We start from the raw sequence: 18,590 nt of genomic DNA, 5'->3' as shown, positions 1-18,590 counted from the left end.
AAGACCTGACAGAACAACAGGGGTGCAAATCGAGGGGAGCACCTGGGAAATAGTGACCATAATAGAATACATTTCCACTTGTCTTTCAAGAGAAAGTTTTTATAGGAGAGATACAAAACTACTAAACTTTAGGAACACCTTAAAGGGGTTGTCCCGCGGCAGCAAGTGGGTCTATACACTTCTGTATGGCCATATTAATGCACTTTGTAATGTACATTGTGCATTAATTATGAGCCATACAGAAGTTATAAAAAGTTTTATACTCACCTGCTCCGTTGCTAGCGTCCTCGTTCCCATGGAGCCGACTAATTTTCGCCCTCCGATGGCCAAATTAGCCGCGCTTGCGCAGTCCGGGTCTTCGGCAGTCTTCTATGGGGCCGCTCGTGTAGAATGCCGGCTCCGTGTAGCTCCGCCCCGTCACGTGCCGATTCCAGCCAATCAGGAGGCTGGAATCGGCAATGGACCGCACAGAAGCCCTGCGGTCCACGGAGACAGAGGATCCCGGCGGCCATCTTCAGCAGGTAAGTATGAAGACGCCGGACCGCCGGGATTCAGGTAAGCGCTGTGCGGGTTGTTTTTTTAACCCCTGCATCGGGGTAGTCTCGCGCCGAACGGGGGGGGGGGGGGGGGGGGGGGGGGGGGTTAAAAAAAAAAAAAAACGTTTCGGCGCGGGACAACCCCTTTAAATATTTACTGTCAGCAGTTCATACCTTAACGAAATAAGAGGGTTAGGAATAAGAGAAAACCAATGTGGCTCAATAGATATGTATAGGGGGCAACAAACATTAAAAAGAAAGTATTTAAACTACTAAAACAAGAAGGCTGTGAAGATGCACTAAAAGCCTTTAAGGAAAAAAAATACAAATGTGTAAAAAGCAGATAAATGCAGCAAAGATGGAGACAGAGAGACACTAATTGCCAATGAGAGTAAAACTAAACTGTAAACTGTTCCAATTATACAAATAGTAAAAAGATTAATACTGAAAGTGTTGGCCCTTTAATAAATAATGTAGGAGGATGAAGAGAAAGGACATCTATTAAATAGTGTCAGTCGAGGTACAGAGGGATAAAGTAAACTCTCCACTAAATGTCACCAGTCTAACCCAGGAAGAAGTGCAGAGCTGCCTTAAAAAGATTAAAATAGACAAATCGCCGGGTCGTGGCGGTATACACCCCCGGGTTTTAAGGATATTAAGCAACCCTTCTTTTTTTGTAATTAAGGACTGTATAGTAACAGGGTCTGTTCCACTGGACTGCTGTATAGCCAATGTGGTGCCGATATTCAAAAAATGTTTAAAAAGCGAACTTGGAAATTACTGACTAGTAAGCCTTACTTCTATTGTGGGTAAGATATTTGAAGGGTTTCTAAGAGCTGCTATCCTGGAGGAACTCAAGGAAAATAGATGTATAACTCCGTATCAGCATGTATGACGGGCCCTCCTGTGTCAAACCAGTCTGATCAGCTTCTACGAGGACAACAGTTCTAGACTGGACCGGGGAGACTCGTTGGATCTTACGTATCTGGACCTTTCCAAAGAGCTTGATACTGTACCCAATAAAAAAATAGTATATACAATGAGAATGCCCGGTCTGGGTAAGAATGTATGTAAGTGGGTAAGTAACTGGCTCAGTGATAGAAAGCAGAGGGGGGTCATAAATGGTATATACTCTGATTAGGTCACTGTTACTAGTGGGGTACCACGGGGGTCGGTACTGGGCCCTATTCTTTGTAATATATTTATTAATGACCTGGTAGAAGGATCACACAGTAAAATATCAATATTTGCAGATGACACTAAACTATGTAAAGTAATTAACACAAGGAGATTGCAAGAGGATCTCGATAAGTTGGGCACTTGGGCAGAAAAGTGGCAAATGAGGTTTAACACTGAAAATTGTAAGGTTCTGCACATGGGCAGGGGAAATACATGTCACCATTACACACTAAATGGGAAACCACTGAGCAAAACGGACATGAAAAAGGACTTGGGAATTTTAGTTTACTGTATAATGTAACTGGAGCAACCAGAGTCAGGTAGCTGCTACCAAGCCAAATAGGATCATTGGGTGCACTAATTATTTCAGAAGGGTTTTTGATCCAGGGATTATTCTGATTGCCAGACTTGGAGTTGGGAATTAATTTTTTTCCCCTTGAATTGAGTAAATTGACTTCTACCTCACTAAGTTTTTCTTTTTTTTTGCCTTCCTCTGGATCAACATTGGCTGAAAGAAAAACACAAACATATACCCATCCAGTTCAGCCTAACACACTATGTTACTAGGCACGCAGAGGAACCTGTCAATCAGCATCTGGAGGAAGGACTGCTGAAATCAGTGCGTCTGTCACTATAGCAGTGTTCCTTCTGCACTTGGAGACTGCTAACCAGTACCTGAAGACAAACCAGCAGCCGGGACAGATCAGACCCCTCCCAGTCCGGGCTCACATCACAGCCAAACTGTAAGTGTATTTGCTGAGGGATTACCTTTTAGCCGTTCCAGGAGATCAATCTGCCCCGTAGTAGTCATGGCTTCATCCTCGATGCTTCCTTGGAGCTGCTTGAGAACCTCCTGCAGTAAAGAGTGCAGTACAATCAGCACCCCGATACCCAGCATAATGTACCATTGCCCTATTACACAGCGGGCTGCCCGCAGCACTGCAGTCTTTGTTGGCTGCCTGGATGCAACAGCACTGAAACGGGATATCACTCAGCCTGTTCCTGCGGGAATCTAAATTACACACTAATACAAGATATTGAAGCACTGGCACAAAGCCACTCAAGTCATCCTACTTCAATACTGATCAGAAAGACATATTTATCGCTGCTCGGGACTCCCAATGTAACCTTGGAATGGGAAGTTTACATATTGTTCACTTTGAAACACTTGAGTAAAGATTAGAGAAGTGGAACAAAATTGCAGATGTAACCCGATAACCGGCAGCTTTGTCACGGAAATCCAAAAACCTGACACATATTGATAGCAGACAATAGGCTGCTCTTCACAACAGACTGTGAATGGAGTCCTGACATGGAAGGGGTTTTCTGGGGCCTGGATATTGATCATCTATCTTTAGGACAGGTCATCAATATCAGATCGGTGGGGGTCCGAGTCCCAGCAGCCCACTTAGCAGCACTGCGGAGTACCAGGCACAGCATTGTACAGTTCATAGCAGTGGTGCCCGCAAGTGCAGTTCAATCCTATTCAGTTGAATGGGACTGAGCTGCATGAGGACCGCATGACCAGTGAACAGGACGGCATAGGCTAAGGAAGAGGCAAGAGCCATGGCCTTTTCTAACAGCTGACTGGCAGGAGTGCCAGGAGTCAGCCTCCCACTGTTCGGATATTGATGACTTGGCAACACGTAAAGGCGATGTCCTACAAAAAATATGGTTTATCCAAATTTATACACTGATGTTCCAGGAGTAAATGTTAGAACAGCGCCACCTGCTGCTTCTCTTCCATGTCCACTTCAGTAAATGTCCCAAGGTGGTCACACATGCTCAGTTTTGCTTCACTGGATATGTGAGGGATCCTGCTGTGGTGAGCAGCCGCTTTTGAAGCTCCATTGTCCTCTGCTTGTCAGAGGAGATGGTAAGCAATTATAGTAACCCCGTCATATCTTATCACTTGCTCATCATCTCTTCTGACAGAGAAGACGCAGCAACTTCAGAAGCTGCGGCTCACCACACCGGGGATCCCACCACAAACTTACTGGAGCCGAGAGAGAAGCCAGACAGATTAGGTGCCACAACTTTGCAGTAATAGAAATTCCTGTAGCACTGAATGGGTTCTTATAATAATAGAAATAACCCAATCCGTAATGAATTGTCTATGTGTCTGGGATGTTCCTACTGTTGGTTCTTTGCACATTCTGAAATCTATGGTATTATATAAATTTTGATTATTGATCATCCCTTTGGTCAGTTCCACATAGAATGTGTACAGAAGACAGTATGATACATTTATAGGATTCAAGAATGCTGGGCACTGTGTGGTTTTGCCATATAGGGTGTCTCAAAAGTGTGGAAACACCCATGTAGAATGAAAACAGTTTGGCAGACGGTGATCCAATTTTGCATACAAGCTGCCAGGGAAGGGGAAACCCTGTTAGGCTATGTCAACAAAATGACGGCCATTTTGAATGCCACCATCTTGGATTCAACTTGAATATCACCAGAAAAGCTATAGTGTGCTTCATTTTAACTTTATGCTTTCTCATGTTAGCAGTGATTTTTCTTCATTTACAGGCAATGTCAGTAATGGTGTTATCTCAGCCACAACATGTTGAGATCGTCCTTATGACAAGTGAATGAATCACATGCGCCATGGCAGCAGATTTCACTTTGCGTCACCCAACCAGACCTCCCATTACACACCATGTAGTTGCCAAACGTCTTTCCAAAGTTGCTTATAAACAAAAATCCGGACGAGCAAAATCGGTTACAGATGAAGTATCAGCAACTGCTGTTCTGGTCTCCTTCAGTAAGAGCCCACAATGTAGCCCTTGTCATCGGTCTCCAGAACGAGGGGTTAGCCGTGCCGCCATGCAGCGAATGTCATCAATGCATAAATGGGATCCTTACCAAATGCTGCAACACCCGGAGGACGATATCAACACGCTCTGCTTGAGATGACACCATCGTTCACATTGCCAGTAATGAAGAAAAATTACTGAATTAACGAGAGCAAATAAAGTTATGTGAAAATAAAGCACACCGTTGTTTTTCTGGTGGAATTCTCTGCCAGTTTGATATATCACACACCTATCTTCCCATCTGATATAAAAAATTCAAAATGGCCGTCATTTCTGTGACATGGCCTAACAGGTTTCCTCCTCACCCCACAACTTCTATGCATAGTTGGATGAGCGTCTGCCAAACTGTTTTCATTTCATATGGGTGTTTCCACAACTTTGAGACACCCTGTACTATCGTTAAGTGGAACCCCAACCTGAAGTAGCGGAATCTGGTTTGTGACAACTTTATACAAGAAGAGGACTGAAGGGTGAAACAATCCAGGACTGAAATTATCTGTATGTCCATTTTCTCACAGAAATGTGTAAAGGCACAGCTGCCGATTGGCCCGGCGCAGCTAATCTGTACCGTCATTATACTGCTAGACATCGGATACCAGCAGTTGTCCAAATGATTTTCTGTTAGCAGCCAGGAAGCATGGAATTAGACTATGGCAGACAATCCCGCTCTGTTCCTCCGCCATCGCTACAAGCACGGCAAAAATGTGCTGCCGCATTTTTTACAGCTTAAATAATAAAAACTCACAGCTCCACAACAGTAGGAAGACTTAAGCAATTTATGTCACTAGTAGGGTCACATTTCCTCCATATGGCAGCTCAGCATGTAATGACTGTGGACAAAGAAGTAAGGAAGAAGTCAGGATGGGTATAACTTGGGCCCTTAGAGGTGCCTAAGGTAATAAGGCTGCAATGATTTGTATAGATGATCGAGTTCGGCTGTTTCTGATCTAGACAGGTCTTTATTTGGAACGTGGATATTACATTATAGTCGGCCACTAGAGGGTGCTAGAGTCCACCGTCAGGGAAAGAACATTTTGGAGTACAAGTTAGCAGATACACATGTATGGACAATCCTGACTTCTGAGAACGCCAACCACTTTGTAAACACGGAATTGCAGTATAAAAAGTATGCTCAATGGGTCTCAAGACTCGCCAAGTTGTCTAATGCATGTCACAAATGTAAGCAGTTAGACTTTATTCTACACCATGGCAGACGCTTGCAAATGATAACTTCCAGCTAGAGAAGTAATGGTCATTGGCTGTGGCCCACAAAAAATGTATATGTTTATTGTCACTGACACATCTGTGAAGTCTGTGAATACTGGGTACCACAGATTGAGCTCTTCTCTAGCATGAAGGTGATCTCTCTATTGGAAGACAGCAGCCCTATATATGCATCTCCACCTTAAACATGACTAAGGATATCGGCCAAACCAGCGTCTTCTCCATAAAGGAAAAACACCCCTCGTTGGCACAGAATAGGGTCATGGTTGGCCAGGTGAGAGGTGTCCGACGTACGTCTTGCAAGGTCTATGAAAGGTTTGGTTACGGGCAGAGCAGCTGCTTCCCACAAGTTGGCACCTTGGTATTGGCTTCTTACAGGACAGATATTTCCTATGCATTCTGCCAGCAAGGACAGCCTGGCTTGTAAGCCTCTGCCCCGGCTATTACAGTGAACACAATGAAACCCTTTACTGCCATCCCATCCAATCCATCCATACAGCAGAAACTGCAAGATACTTCACTTCTGCTCATCCATGGGCGCACAATGTCAGAATGGGACAGAACTCCGACAATCGTTCACATCACCTCTTTAGGGTTCAGTGTTCCTCCTCTGTTTGGGGGGGTTGGGGTCAGGAAACAGCACCCTCGGGACAAACTGATCAGTCTCATGATGGAACTAAATGGCGCCAAATGGGCCCATTGATTATAATAGTGTTTGGTTTGCAGCCAGGCTTTTCGGCACGCTTTGCCATTTCATCCTGCTTAGAAACAACTCGGTAAGAGTGGTCCTGACGCTGGTGTGAACGAGCCCTGAGTGCACATCATGTCCCGATGTAGGACTAGCTCCCGGGTGGCCAGGCTTGTTCTCGGGCTTTTATTTTTCATTCTGTTTTATATGGAAGTGGTGATGCGTCTTTTATAAAACTAATTTTACAGCAATTGTTTTTGAGGTTTACTCCGCCTGACACTACATCGCCCAGTAGGAGGCGGTGTTGGAGGTTCTGTTGCAGATCTGGCTGCAAATACCGGAAGTAAAAGCCCAGCAGCTGGGTAGACCCCATTATAGTCAATGGGTTTCTGCCCGCTGCTGTTCAGTTCCGTCTAGAGATGGAACCGTTCGGCTGCGGGGACTCGCCTTTCTGCTCCCCGAACTGAGTCCCCGGTGCAGGTGTGACGTCACCCTTACATATCCCATACCAGTTTCTTTTAGAACTCCTACCAACAGCTTAAGGAAAGCAGTTGTGATACCCTGCTGCTCTGACATGTACAACAGTTAGAGAGCCGGGGCTAAATATGTGATTTTGTTTAACGCTGTTTATGTAATAGAAACCAAATACAACCCGACCTTCATTATGAGGTTTTCCTAGAAAATACACAGAAACCAAAAATAACTGGCGCTGTGCACAAGATGATGTCAGGAACCGGCGAGCGGACGGAGCGCAGTATGAGAGAGGGTCAGGAAAGGATAGTTCAATAGCTGCGGACAGTGAGAATGTGCAAGCAGATACCCTTTCACAATTGGAATAGTAACATCCTGTTACCAATTTACTCAGACATTTTCAGGAGGAACAGCAGAAGAGCGGTACAAATAAGTTTCAAGTTAAGATGCTCTGAAATTTTGGGGAAAAAGAAGTAGTTACAAAGAGAGACCCGCCTGCAGTGGTGACAGGCCCTTTAAACTTAAGTATATGTTCACGAATGACACATTCCTTGCATGAAGCTTCACCAGATCACTGGTGCTTGTAGAAACACACATTCTGCAGAAAGCGCCCGATGTACGGACGGCTGGCAGGGGGACACATTTTTATTTTCTACAGGTAAAACGTGTTTTTAACATTTGCGGACCTCCTATGAAAACAGCAAAAAAAAAAAACATGCAAAACAGCAACAATTAGTGGTAAAACAAGCGAATGTCTGCTTGCTTTGTAAATAAACCATGACCCCCATAAAGTGGGTAATTGTAGGTCGGAGCTAGAGGGTGACTTTTGGCCACAACTGGCCAAACTACAACCCTGCTGTGTAGTCCTGCAATCTTCCGCTGCAGTAAGTGGTGTAAGTGGCTGCAGATTGCAAAAACTTCTACGGAGGCATCAGTGTGAGTTGTGGCCACCGGCGACTCATGCTGTAACTTCCCGGACCTCAGTAAGAGTGCGATGCTGAAAAGCTACACAACGACCCCCGCCATGGCCAAACGTTAGCGAGTAGCCCTAGCCTTGTACATTATTTGGCACAAAAAGTAGTAAATGCGTGAAGATTGACCATTAAAGATGTGAACATGGCCGATATTGGAAAACTACTGAATACTAGGTGGCTGGGCTAACAGAAACAGCTGAGCTGCACTGTTTCTGTAAGTCCCATAAAAGTCAATGGGAGTTAGACAAACGGCATAGTGCAGTGAGCTGTGGTGTTCCTTTAATTCAGGAGCTACGCCGTTTGCATTACTATTGACTTCTATGGGAGTTTCAGAAACCATTTCATGCTCTGCTATTTTATTTCCTCCACCGCATGCAGGTGATAGATGTGCATCCCCGTCCGCACCCATCAGGCTGGTATGGCATATCTTGTGGACACACCATATGAGTCAGAGATGGGAATATACCTTTAAATCCAAGACCAGAAACCAGTCAATAACCTATTATACAAAGCAAGTGTCTGGAGACACAGAGGAACAGCTACGATCCACAGTAACACCGCCATTACAGTATTGATTCTATACAGATGAACACAATCTAACATGCAGTTATATCTACATGTGCTTACACTAGAATATTAGATATATTACACATCACAGACACGTTGAATGCTCAATAATACATAAGTGCAGAAGGTGGGCTGATCAATAAACATTTACCCAGCGGGGACGGGGGTTATTACATATATGGAGCAGTGAACATTACCCGGTCCCACTGACTTACACCGTAGTCGGGTGATGGGTGTTATACTGCCTATAAAAGGAAGCGGACCATCATCAATCTACGTCCCAAGACCTTAATACCAGAGACATCGCTAGAGAATCATGGGCCCCTGGGTACAAGTGTTCAGGGACCCCTACAACAAAACCAAAATCTCACCCTATATACATTGTATGAGTAAGGGCTCCTTCACACTGGCAATCGCGATTTTGCTGCAAGAAAATAGCGGCAAAATTCCGTCTTCGTTCCCACCATTTTTGAGCGTCAGCGATGCTTTTTCCTGAGAATAATCCCGCATTAAATCGCTGCTGCCCACAATAAAAATCACAGGAAAAAACCGCATGATTTTTTAGCGAAAAATTCGATAGGACTTTCTAATGTTAAAAACGCATCACACGAAAATCGTAAGTTTATGTGGTGCGATGCAATAAAATGGAGGCTCCATAGGGAAACAATTTTATTGCAAGTGTGAAGGCAGCCTAACAAAGCGCTCTTGTACAGAGACGTATTACAGCGCTCGGATACAAGCCGTACAAAGCTGTAACACGGCTCCCCAGGACCCTACGTGGCCCGTCACACGCCATAGTCTAAGGGCAAATACCGGAGAGTGGGAGGCTGATGGCACTTCTGTCCTGGTGATTTTCATAATAGCCAGACCCCAGAATTAATTCAGACCTCAAGGCCTGCTGCTACATCTGCTCCCCGCTCTCCAGCTTTTGACCTTGTGTGTGGCATGTTCACAACGCCCTGACACGGGGTGGTGTGAGGACGGAGGGTACTTTACATGGATGACTGTGGGGTGCCCAAGCGCCCAATAGTCGCCCAAATGATTATTATAATTATCGCTCTTGTGCTTTCACTCAGGAGCAATAACCGCTGACTGAATGGAGGAGCAGCACACCGCAGATCTCTTTGGCCGCCCGCCTCCTTTCACACACGCCAAAACCCCAGTAACAACAAGTCAGCCATTCTCGCTCACTTGCCCAGTCCGGTGTTAACGGGACAATAGCTGCCCGTAATCACTTGTTCAAACGATTATTCGAGGCGACTACCGGCCCAGGTAAAAGTATCCTACATGCAGTGCCTGGAGTTGTAGAGGCCTCAGACTGTGAAGGGTAAGTAAATGGAGGAGCGCCTCTAGTATCTGGGACCTGTGTGGTTTCACTGTATGGAAATGCATGGGCTCCAGTTACTGCAGTGGCTCTGGCTGTGAGGCATGTTTCAAGTGGCTGTCCCATCAAAAGAAGCTTGTCCACAGAATAACACATTACTGAGAGTCTGACCTCTGGGACCCCCGCCGTTCACAAAATTGTGGGTCCCAAAGGTCTCCACATAAATGGATTGGCAGTCAAGCATACGTCATCTCCAGCACTCCCACTGAAATGAATGGAGCCGTGGCCAAGCATGCGCACTGCAGCTCCACTCATTTACCAGTCTCTAAAGGATCACAGGACCCCCTTTCGGGTGATACATCCCAAGAGAGCAGTACAGGCGAGTTCACCGCCCCCTCAGTCCGTGTATTTCAGGTTTGCGTAATTCTAGCCCAGGCTTTCCTGTACCTACCTGCCATGCTACTTATGTTGGGGGCTGTACACTATCTCTACCTAATTCTGCGGTAGAGATGCCCTTCCTATGCCTACAGGCGAGATCCCCTTACAAAACCCATGCTTAGAAGCAGGAAAGCGAAAAAACGACAAAGTTTTGATTATTGATCACCTAGGTCATCAATAGTTTAGTCCTGGAAGACCCCTTTAAATGTCAGTGTGGGATCAACAGGAACATGAATCGGGTTGTCCACTGCCGGGTCTTGTCACATCAGCCAAGAATTACATGGATGGGCACCATAAGGCAACGGGAACTTATTTAGCTGTTCAAAAACAAATAGCGCTGCTATCCATCTCTTCGACGAGAGGCCGAAAACTGGTGTGACTTCAGCAGCTGCGGCCGCACAGATGTACTAGCTGCACTGCATCTACCGGGGCTGATGGTCCTACCTTCATATTTGATGCTTCACTCTCAAGTTTTGTAAGGTGATTGGAATTATCTTCTAGTTCCTGTCGAAGGTTTGTATTCTCCATTTTCAGCGCCTCCACTTGCTTTAACAGCTGGTCATATGAAGCAGCAGCCATGCTGTGCTACCCCCAGGCCTGGAAGGGAGAAAAGGCAAAAGAGCTATTACATTACAGCCAGACAATATTCATGCATAGTCATATAATGCAGAAGCATTAACCCCTTACGAGCCAGGGCGGGGCAGTCCAAAAGGACCACTTTGTGGGGATTTTCCCAATCTGCTGGTTTTATGGCCCTATTTTATTTTCTTCAGCTACCAATACTATTTTGCAGCATTCTTTCCCCATTACATGTTGGGCTATTATTTTTGTGTCTTTTTTTCCAGTTTTTAGTTTTATTAGGGGTAAAAAGCTAAGGTAAAGTTTTTTAATCTATAGTGTTTTAGTTTAAAGTGAGTATATCTACGCTAACCTAAAGTAGAGGAATGGGTTATTACATTCTGTTTAGGACGGTTCGATATATAATTTGTATAGTCTCAGATTACGGGGTACATATGCTGACGGTTTAGGTTTTTTCTTATTTTATTCTATACATTTTTTTAACTTATTTCTGTAACTATTTTTTTTAACCTCTATATCCCCCATGATGTCTTGTTTAAGACCTCTGGGGGTCATTGACATTGTGAAATGGGAATAAAAAAGGACACTTCTTCTTTGCGACTGTTTTTCAGTTACAGAGGAGAACATTCCCCTGTAGTGACTCTAGTCCCTGGCATGCCAGAGCTGCCTCAGCAGACCCAGACCAGCTGTGCCACGTGACTGCTGGGTCGTGTAGCGGAAGTGACACTTCTGCTTTCTCCATTCCCTACATAGCGCTCCTCCAGGCTCTCCACTGTCTGACAGCCGAGGACCCGACCTGCTGCACTGCAGGAGCACAAGCTTTAATTCCATACCATATATTTACTATCGGACTAAAGTCCTCAAAAGGATAAAGGAAAGGATTCCAGGTACAGGAATGTATCCAGGTTTCCACACAAACCGCTATGTAGTAAACATCGATGAAAAGTGCAGAAAACACATACCCTGTTTCCCTGAAAATAAGTCGTGTCTTATATTAATTTTTGCTCCCAAAGATGCGCTAGGTCTTATTTTCAGGGAATGTCTTATTATTAAATTAACATGTATTATATACTGTACAGTAGTTGTCATCACAAACCAGCATAACCAGACAAACTGTGAATCCTATCAAGAGTTTCTTGTTACTACCGTTATTTCCATGTCCACAGTGTCAGGAGACTGTAACGATCACCCCCTAAAGAATCAAAGTGACACACTGGTTGCCTGACTCACACACAGGGCTGTAAAGTACCTGGCTCCCACACACTGTCTGGAGACTGTAACGATCACCCACAGCAGTTCCTGGACCACTTGGACAGCAGGGACAGCATTGCAGCTTCCGGCCACCAGGGGGAGCTCATCACAGCAGACTCACACAGCAGGGACAGAGCTAGGTCTTACTTTTGGCGGAGGTCTTATATTTAGTACTTCAGCAAAACCTCTACTAGGTCCTATATTCAGGGGATGTCTTATTTCCAGGAAAACAAGGTATTTTGCTGTCTACTGACCATATGCAGCGATTAAGGCATCCCAATGGGTAATTTCATAAAAAAACAAACATAACATTCTCAATTGTTGACATTTACTTATATAACGCGGTATACTGTACAGAATGGGTTCTACCTGCCATGCAGAGACTGCAGCCATGGTTCAGTTCCAACGCGCTTATCCCCTGCACTCCCATTCATAAGTGAATGGAGAAATGGTGCACATGCGCACCACGTGCTGCCATACACTTCAGGATTGTAGCTTTGGCATCTGCATGACAAGTAAAACCTGTTGAGAAACAACCCCTTTGGCCGCCCTGTAATACAAAGATGGTATAAAGTCCGCCAGAATGGGAGGCGCTCTTACAAATCACTTCTCTATTCCGGCCATAGAGGGGAGGTCCCAAGTGCGGGACTGATTTAGGATGTCCATACGACTTCAAGGGGCATATTAACAGGGGTTGTGTATTTGGCACAATCCCTTTAACTCCTTAAGGACCAAGCTGTAAATTTACGGTGCTTGGTCCTGGGCTTTAATCCCGGACGATAGTAAAAATACAGCGTGGGATTAAAGCCCCTACTTCTGCAGTGAAGCAGAAGCAGGTTGGGTTGTCAGCTGTTAGTAACAGCTGAGAACCTGGAGAAGGAAGAAGCAGTTTTTAACCACTTCTGCCTTCTCCTTTCCCCAGCACTAAATGAATGCTATATACTAAAAAGTGGAAGCGTTCCTGCCACGATGCAACCTGGCAGTTACGTGACCACCAGGATTCCCAGAGGTCTTATATGAGTTATGGGAGACATAGAAGGTAAAAAAAAAATTGCATAAAAATATATACATAAAAAAGAAAAGAAAAAAGACCGAAACCATACATATTATATATCAAAAGATCAGAAACAAAACGAGGAACCCTTCCCATAGTTTATTTTAGCGTAAATATTCTAGTTAAAAAAAAATTATATAACTGTAAAAAAAAGTTAAAAATCATTTTTTTTAGCTTTTTACCACCAATAAAACTAAAAAAAAACTGAAAAAAGGCCAGTGAAAGAGAGATCTTAAAAATTGCCCTATATGTCAGAGAAAAATAAACACAGCTACAATAATTTTGCTAGCTGAAGGAAAATAAATAGGGCAGTAAAACCACCACATGGGTAGAATCCCTAAAAAGTGTCTGGTCCTTAAGGTACAAAACAGCCTGGTCCTTAAGGGGTTAACCCCCAAAACAACCACCCATAGTAAATGTATAAGGGGCGGCATATGGAGCAGGCTTGGGAACGGAGACAGCGCCATACCTAGTGTGGGGTGCCTGCTGTTTCAGACAGCCGACACCCACCTCCAATGGCTGCAATTGGAGCTACCTTCTCAGCAATACAATTGTGGGGTGCCAATGGGTTCACATGGCAGCCTGCGGCCTAGTGAAGGCTCCCAAAGTTGCCATGTATTGCAGTTTATGACTGTGGCAGGGTTTAATAGACTATCGTTAAAAGTATAATATACTGCAATACTGAGGTAAGGTTTACTATTCAGCAGGAGTTTACAAGTGAGTTTTCATTAATGTGGCCTATAGCTGGAGATTTGTGAAATTACTGTGCTTTAATTTACAATTTGTATAAATGATTTACCACAAAGTCCTAGCAGACAGGGTTCAGTGACGGCTTGCGGTAGATGCAGGGGTTAATCTTGCAGTGTAAAATTAGGTCACTACTGACATGTGACTTAAAATTACCTGCTTCAAACGACAGCTTAAAATTTGTAATTTGAAAAGCACTGTGCTAAATAATCCCAAAATCCTCTATCTGTGGCGCGCAATCCTCGGAAAATGAGGGCAGAACGAAAGAAAGCGGGTTACATCAGTGCAGGAAGCTGCCAGCGTGATCCGTCTATTTAGTAGTAGAAGAAGAATACATGCAGATCCCATCCATCCTGGTGGCGGGCCGTAGCTGGAATCACCACAGCTTTATGGCAGTTTTTCACAGATTATTTTGAGCCAAAGCCAGCAGGACAGACGTACAAGTCCGCCTTAACATTTCCATATATCTCCTGGATCTACTTGGCTTCGGCTCAAAAAACGACATCAGAAGCGGCGCGTGCGACCCCAGCCTGACAGAGCGGCTTCATCTGTTATACAGCCGCGGGAATAAGGCTGGGTTCAGACGGGACCAATTTGCCGCTAATCTTGGGATTAGCCAGCCATGTGGATGACATTTTGCAAAAATCTCATCCACACGAGTCGGCCAATCCGTCGCGGCAAAGCCGGGCGGAACGGGCGATGTGGCGCGGAATCGACAGCAACAGCATGTAAATTCTTGGTTTTTTTACCCGTTGCGGCCCTACTCCTCTCCATGGGGAGAGAAAGCCACAATGGAATGCCAGCAGCCGAACGGCTCCAAAACCCGCTGTGAAATGCTGTGGGGTTTGAACCTGTGTCACCCCTGCGGAAATCTTGCAGCTATTTGGTGCGTACACACTTTGTAAACAGACTACAGAATTCATATACTACATTTAGGCCTCCTGCACACAGGCAGGTCGAACCCCGCATCTGGGATTTCCGGCTGATGACCCCTGCCTACCCTGTCTGGCATAATCTTCTCTGCTGCTGATGTGCTGGCCAACACGCTGGCGCACATGCGCAGTACCGAGGATGCCGCACCATCGCTATGGCAATCACGCAGCTGCCACGACCATTCTGTCATGATGTTTGCAGAATGGCCCCAGGACAGATGGCTTCAATGGAAGATGGCCGTGCATAGCAATTTCTCCCCCGCGAGTGGAAAATTGCAATCGATTTCCGCTCATGAGCAGGAATTCATATATTGTCATATCATGCTATGGGCTGGATTTGCTGCAGAATCCGGAGGCGGAATCCCACTCCGGATTTCACGATGCAAATCCGCCCCGTGCGCAGGAGGCCTTAGGTAAAGCGCTATACTATATACTTAATTTCCCAAAAATTGTCAAAGGCTTAAAAATAGCCTAATGATTATACCCTCCCAAAAGAGAAGGATAAAAAAAATCACACACTTTATTAGCATATATGCACTCAAAACAGACAAAGACACTTTACAAATTGAGGAATAGGTGGCTGAACTAAATAGATATTGCTAGGCAGGCTGTGAGGGCAATTGTCTTTAGCCACTATTCACACAGCATGCAGTGTTTGGGGAAATGATGTAACGGTTGGCAGCTAATAATGGGATACACAGGGTGTCAGTTAATAGAGGTGCTATATAAGCAGCCAAATTGTAATCTCCCAGTAAACTGCTATGCTGATTATGCATCAATCACAGTTGTGGCGGAGGGCAGGAGATGTGCGAGAGGTCTGACCACAAGGGGCTGCCTCAATGCCTAGCTATATATAATCATTTTTTGCATAGTAGAGCCATCCCTAAATCTAATCTACAAAGCACGTAGCACATTGCCCTCCAATGGGGCTGGGTGCATGAAAGCATATTCAGTCCATCAGAGTTAGGCACATTACATGGTGTTTGAGGACATGGTTACAGTTTGGATATGCCTATATACAGCAATCTACATTGAATTTGCATGCAGCATTTTTGTAGGAGTATTCCCACAGTCTTGGGTCCGATGTATTAAATCCGCACGAGTCTCCTGCGCATGCGATCTGTGCTTATAGGGAAAACAGCAGCAGCATGCGCTATTTTTGTGTGGTTTTCCCACATGGACAGCTTTCGCGAGTACCATTGAAGCCAATGGAAGCCGTCCAGATCCGCAGACCGCGGGAAAGGAGTTAAAAAAACCAAAAACAACCTGTCTCGAGCACATCCGCCGTGCAGAAGAAAGAAGATCCGGCCTGCACGAAGGAGAGCAGCACTGGACAGGTGAGTATAATGTATTTTCTGTCTGCGGGCCAGGTGGAATCCACTGCAGGATTCTGCACAGGGAAACCGTGTGGGTCCGTGGACATGAGGCCTTGGAGACTAATACGCGCCTGTGAACATACACATGTGGTGTGTATGAGCGCCTCACATCTAAGCAAGTAATATTTGCATAACGAGCCCACTTCAGCGTGCATTTTAGTTGCAAATTAGAGTTTTATGTATTTTTTGCTTATAAATCCCCATTTGATATAAAGTTGCCTGAAGGTGGATGAATGTATAAATGATTCTGTAATTTTATACATGACAAGCTGTCCGCTAGGAAAAAGCTTTAGACTTTGGTAGCCTAGCAGCTGTTCACAGCATACAGTATATATTTAACACGTTTGTGGAGGGCAGCTTAATATTGCTTGTCCTCTGTTGCAGTGTCACTTAAAGGGCCCATTAACACGGGATGACTTGTCGGGGGCAGATGCCTCGTCCCAGCGAGAATCCTTCCTACGCTTTTACATGGTGACGTGCATCACTAGTGAATGGAGGCTGAGCAGTCGGGGATCCTGCCCCTCGCCCACTTCCTCTCTCCAGTCACAGTAAGCAGGCAGTCGTTCATAGGTGTCCAACTGCCTGTTCACACGGCCGATCCTGAACAATTCTCGTTCGTCATTCAGTCGGGGCAGCATTTACACTGAATCGCTGAGATTGCCGCTGGATGCAGGAATCTGATTTATTGGCCCGTGACAGTGGTATTGATGGAACTTTGCACACCTTGATCTATTATTTTAAGATTGATTTTGGGCAAACCTTCGCTTACAAATGGCGCAAAAATGGTAATGCATGTTTGATTTTATTTTTTTTACATGTACTGATGGGCTCACACAGGCGGGTCGGATTCCAAGTGCGGTTTTTCGCAGAAAAGACCTGCGATCAAAAATAATTGTGAATGATCGCATATGAGAGCGCTTTTCCACATGGTTGTACGTTATGCACAGCATATCATCCAGAGCCCTTGTTGCTGGGAGGCATTGTGCCTTTACTCTTCTGCTTGGCTCACATTTTTAGTCAGCAATGTAAACGTAGAGATGAGCGAACGTACTCGGTATGGCAGATTTCGCAATCGAGCACCGCGATTTTTGAGTACTTCACTACTCGGGTGAAAAGATTCGGGGGTCGCCGGGGGGCAGGGCATGGCCAGCGCGGAACAGGTGGGAGCTCTCTCTCTCTCTCTCCCCCCCCCCCCCACTCCCCTCTGCAACCCCCCGCTCACCCACGGCGCCCCCCGAATCTTTTCACCCGAGTAGTGAAGTACTCGAAAATCACGGTACTCGATTGCGAAATTGGCCTTACCGAGTACGTTCGCTCATCTCTATGAACGTTCCCATCGCTGTAGTCTGCGCCGGACAAAAAGCTGACTCTCTTCAGAGTCCTGCGTGCATGCACTCTCATAGACTTTTATGGGACAGCGTGTGCATGGGACTCCGAGTCAGATTTTTGTTCAGACCGCGGACCTCAGCTGCGAGCTCCGCTAAACCAGTGAGTATGACAAACACATCATTATCATGCTCCCTGTCACCTTGCCTAAGAGCACCATAACTTAGTTTAGGATACTTTAGGCAAGTGACAGGTTCCCTTTAAATTACACTTTGAAGCGAAATTGCATGATGGTGCTTTTGTGCATACAGTGCTAGGTGCGAACCACAGCGAACACAACTCTCCGGATAAATCCTGGCCACACAGAGACAATCCCTTGTTACACATTGGGACACGTCACGGCTTTATAAACCCAACAAGTACCTATCCATAGTGTAAAGACACATCATGTCTAATATTCAAGCCAGAAGGGGGCCACTTCGTAGTAAAAAGAGCCACTTAGGTAAATTCTTTATGAGGCTAAGATCACCCCTCCCCCCCCTTTTGGGCTTGAACGCCCTCTCAATATCTTGGACAGGGAAGCCTGAGGCATCTCCACCATGTATTCATACAGCCGCAGCACTGGAGGCTGCCATGGGTCCACATCAGAGAGATGCCGTTGGGGCCGCAGCTTCAGTGCAGTAAAGAGGCACCCAACGTACCGTATACTACAAGACCGGCATGTGAAGAACTACAGAACTTGGTTACCGATGATTTATACGCTGCGGTTTTACAAACACGATGTCCGCATGGGAACCCCCACATGAAAGCCGGTCCGTACAAATAGTGCAGTTCTCTCACTTCGTAATATAATTTTATCATCAAGAGAAGCCATCAATGTTACCTCCTATAAAGGCTGAATGCACATGGGTGGAAATTCCGCGCAGAATTTCTGCCATTGCACGCTGCCATAGGATTGCATTCGTTTATGCAATTCTATGCAGACAGCCGCGATTTGACCGCATGAAAACTCGCGCCATAACAAAATCGTATGTCCTATTTCAGTGCGAGCCTCTGCATGGCCCGCACTGCTGCGTCACCGCTGACGCGCCAGCTCTGCACCGCG

At 45.5% G+C, this 18,590-nt stretch overlaps 1 protein-coding gene across 6 annotated transcripts in view; it reads right to left on the bottom strand.

Moving 5' to 3' along the window:
- The window catches only part of APC (APC regulator of WNT signaling pathway), a 108,041-nt gene that overhangs the window by 43,253 nt on the left and 46,198 nt on the right, over window positions 1-18,590 (bottom strand). For 4 of the 6 annotated variants that reach the window (XM_066603056.1, XM_066603062.1, XM_066603060.1 and 1 more), the window contains 2 exons: window positions 10,665-10,817; window positions 2,484-2,568 (listed from right to left, as the gene is read on the bottom strand). In XM_066603056.1, the coding sequence (XP_066459153.1) occupies window positions 2,484-2,568; window positions 10,665-10,799 (220 nt within the window). In that variant the 5' untranslated portion in view covers window positions 10,800-10,817. Of the gene's footprint in view, window positions 1-2,483; window positions 2,569-10,664; window positions 10,818-11,945; window positions 11,958-18,590 lie in introns of those variants that run through there. The other 2 variants (XM_066603061.1, XM_066603063.1) reach the window with 2 other exon arrangements.

This window comes from Eleutherodactylus coqui, chromosome 5 (genome assembly GCF_035609145.1).
Source record: "Eleutherodactylus coqui strain aEleCoq1 chromosome 5, aEleCoq1.hap1, whole genome shotgun sequence".
Taxonomy (NCBI): domain Eukaryota; kingdom Metazoa; phylum Chordata; class Amphibia; order Anura; family Eleutherodactylidae; genus Eleutherodactylus; species Eleutherodactylus coqui.
Note: the sequence above shows the minus strand (reverse complement) of the source record. Positions and strands in the feature narration are given on the sequence as shown.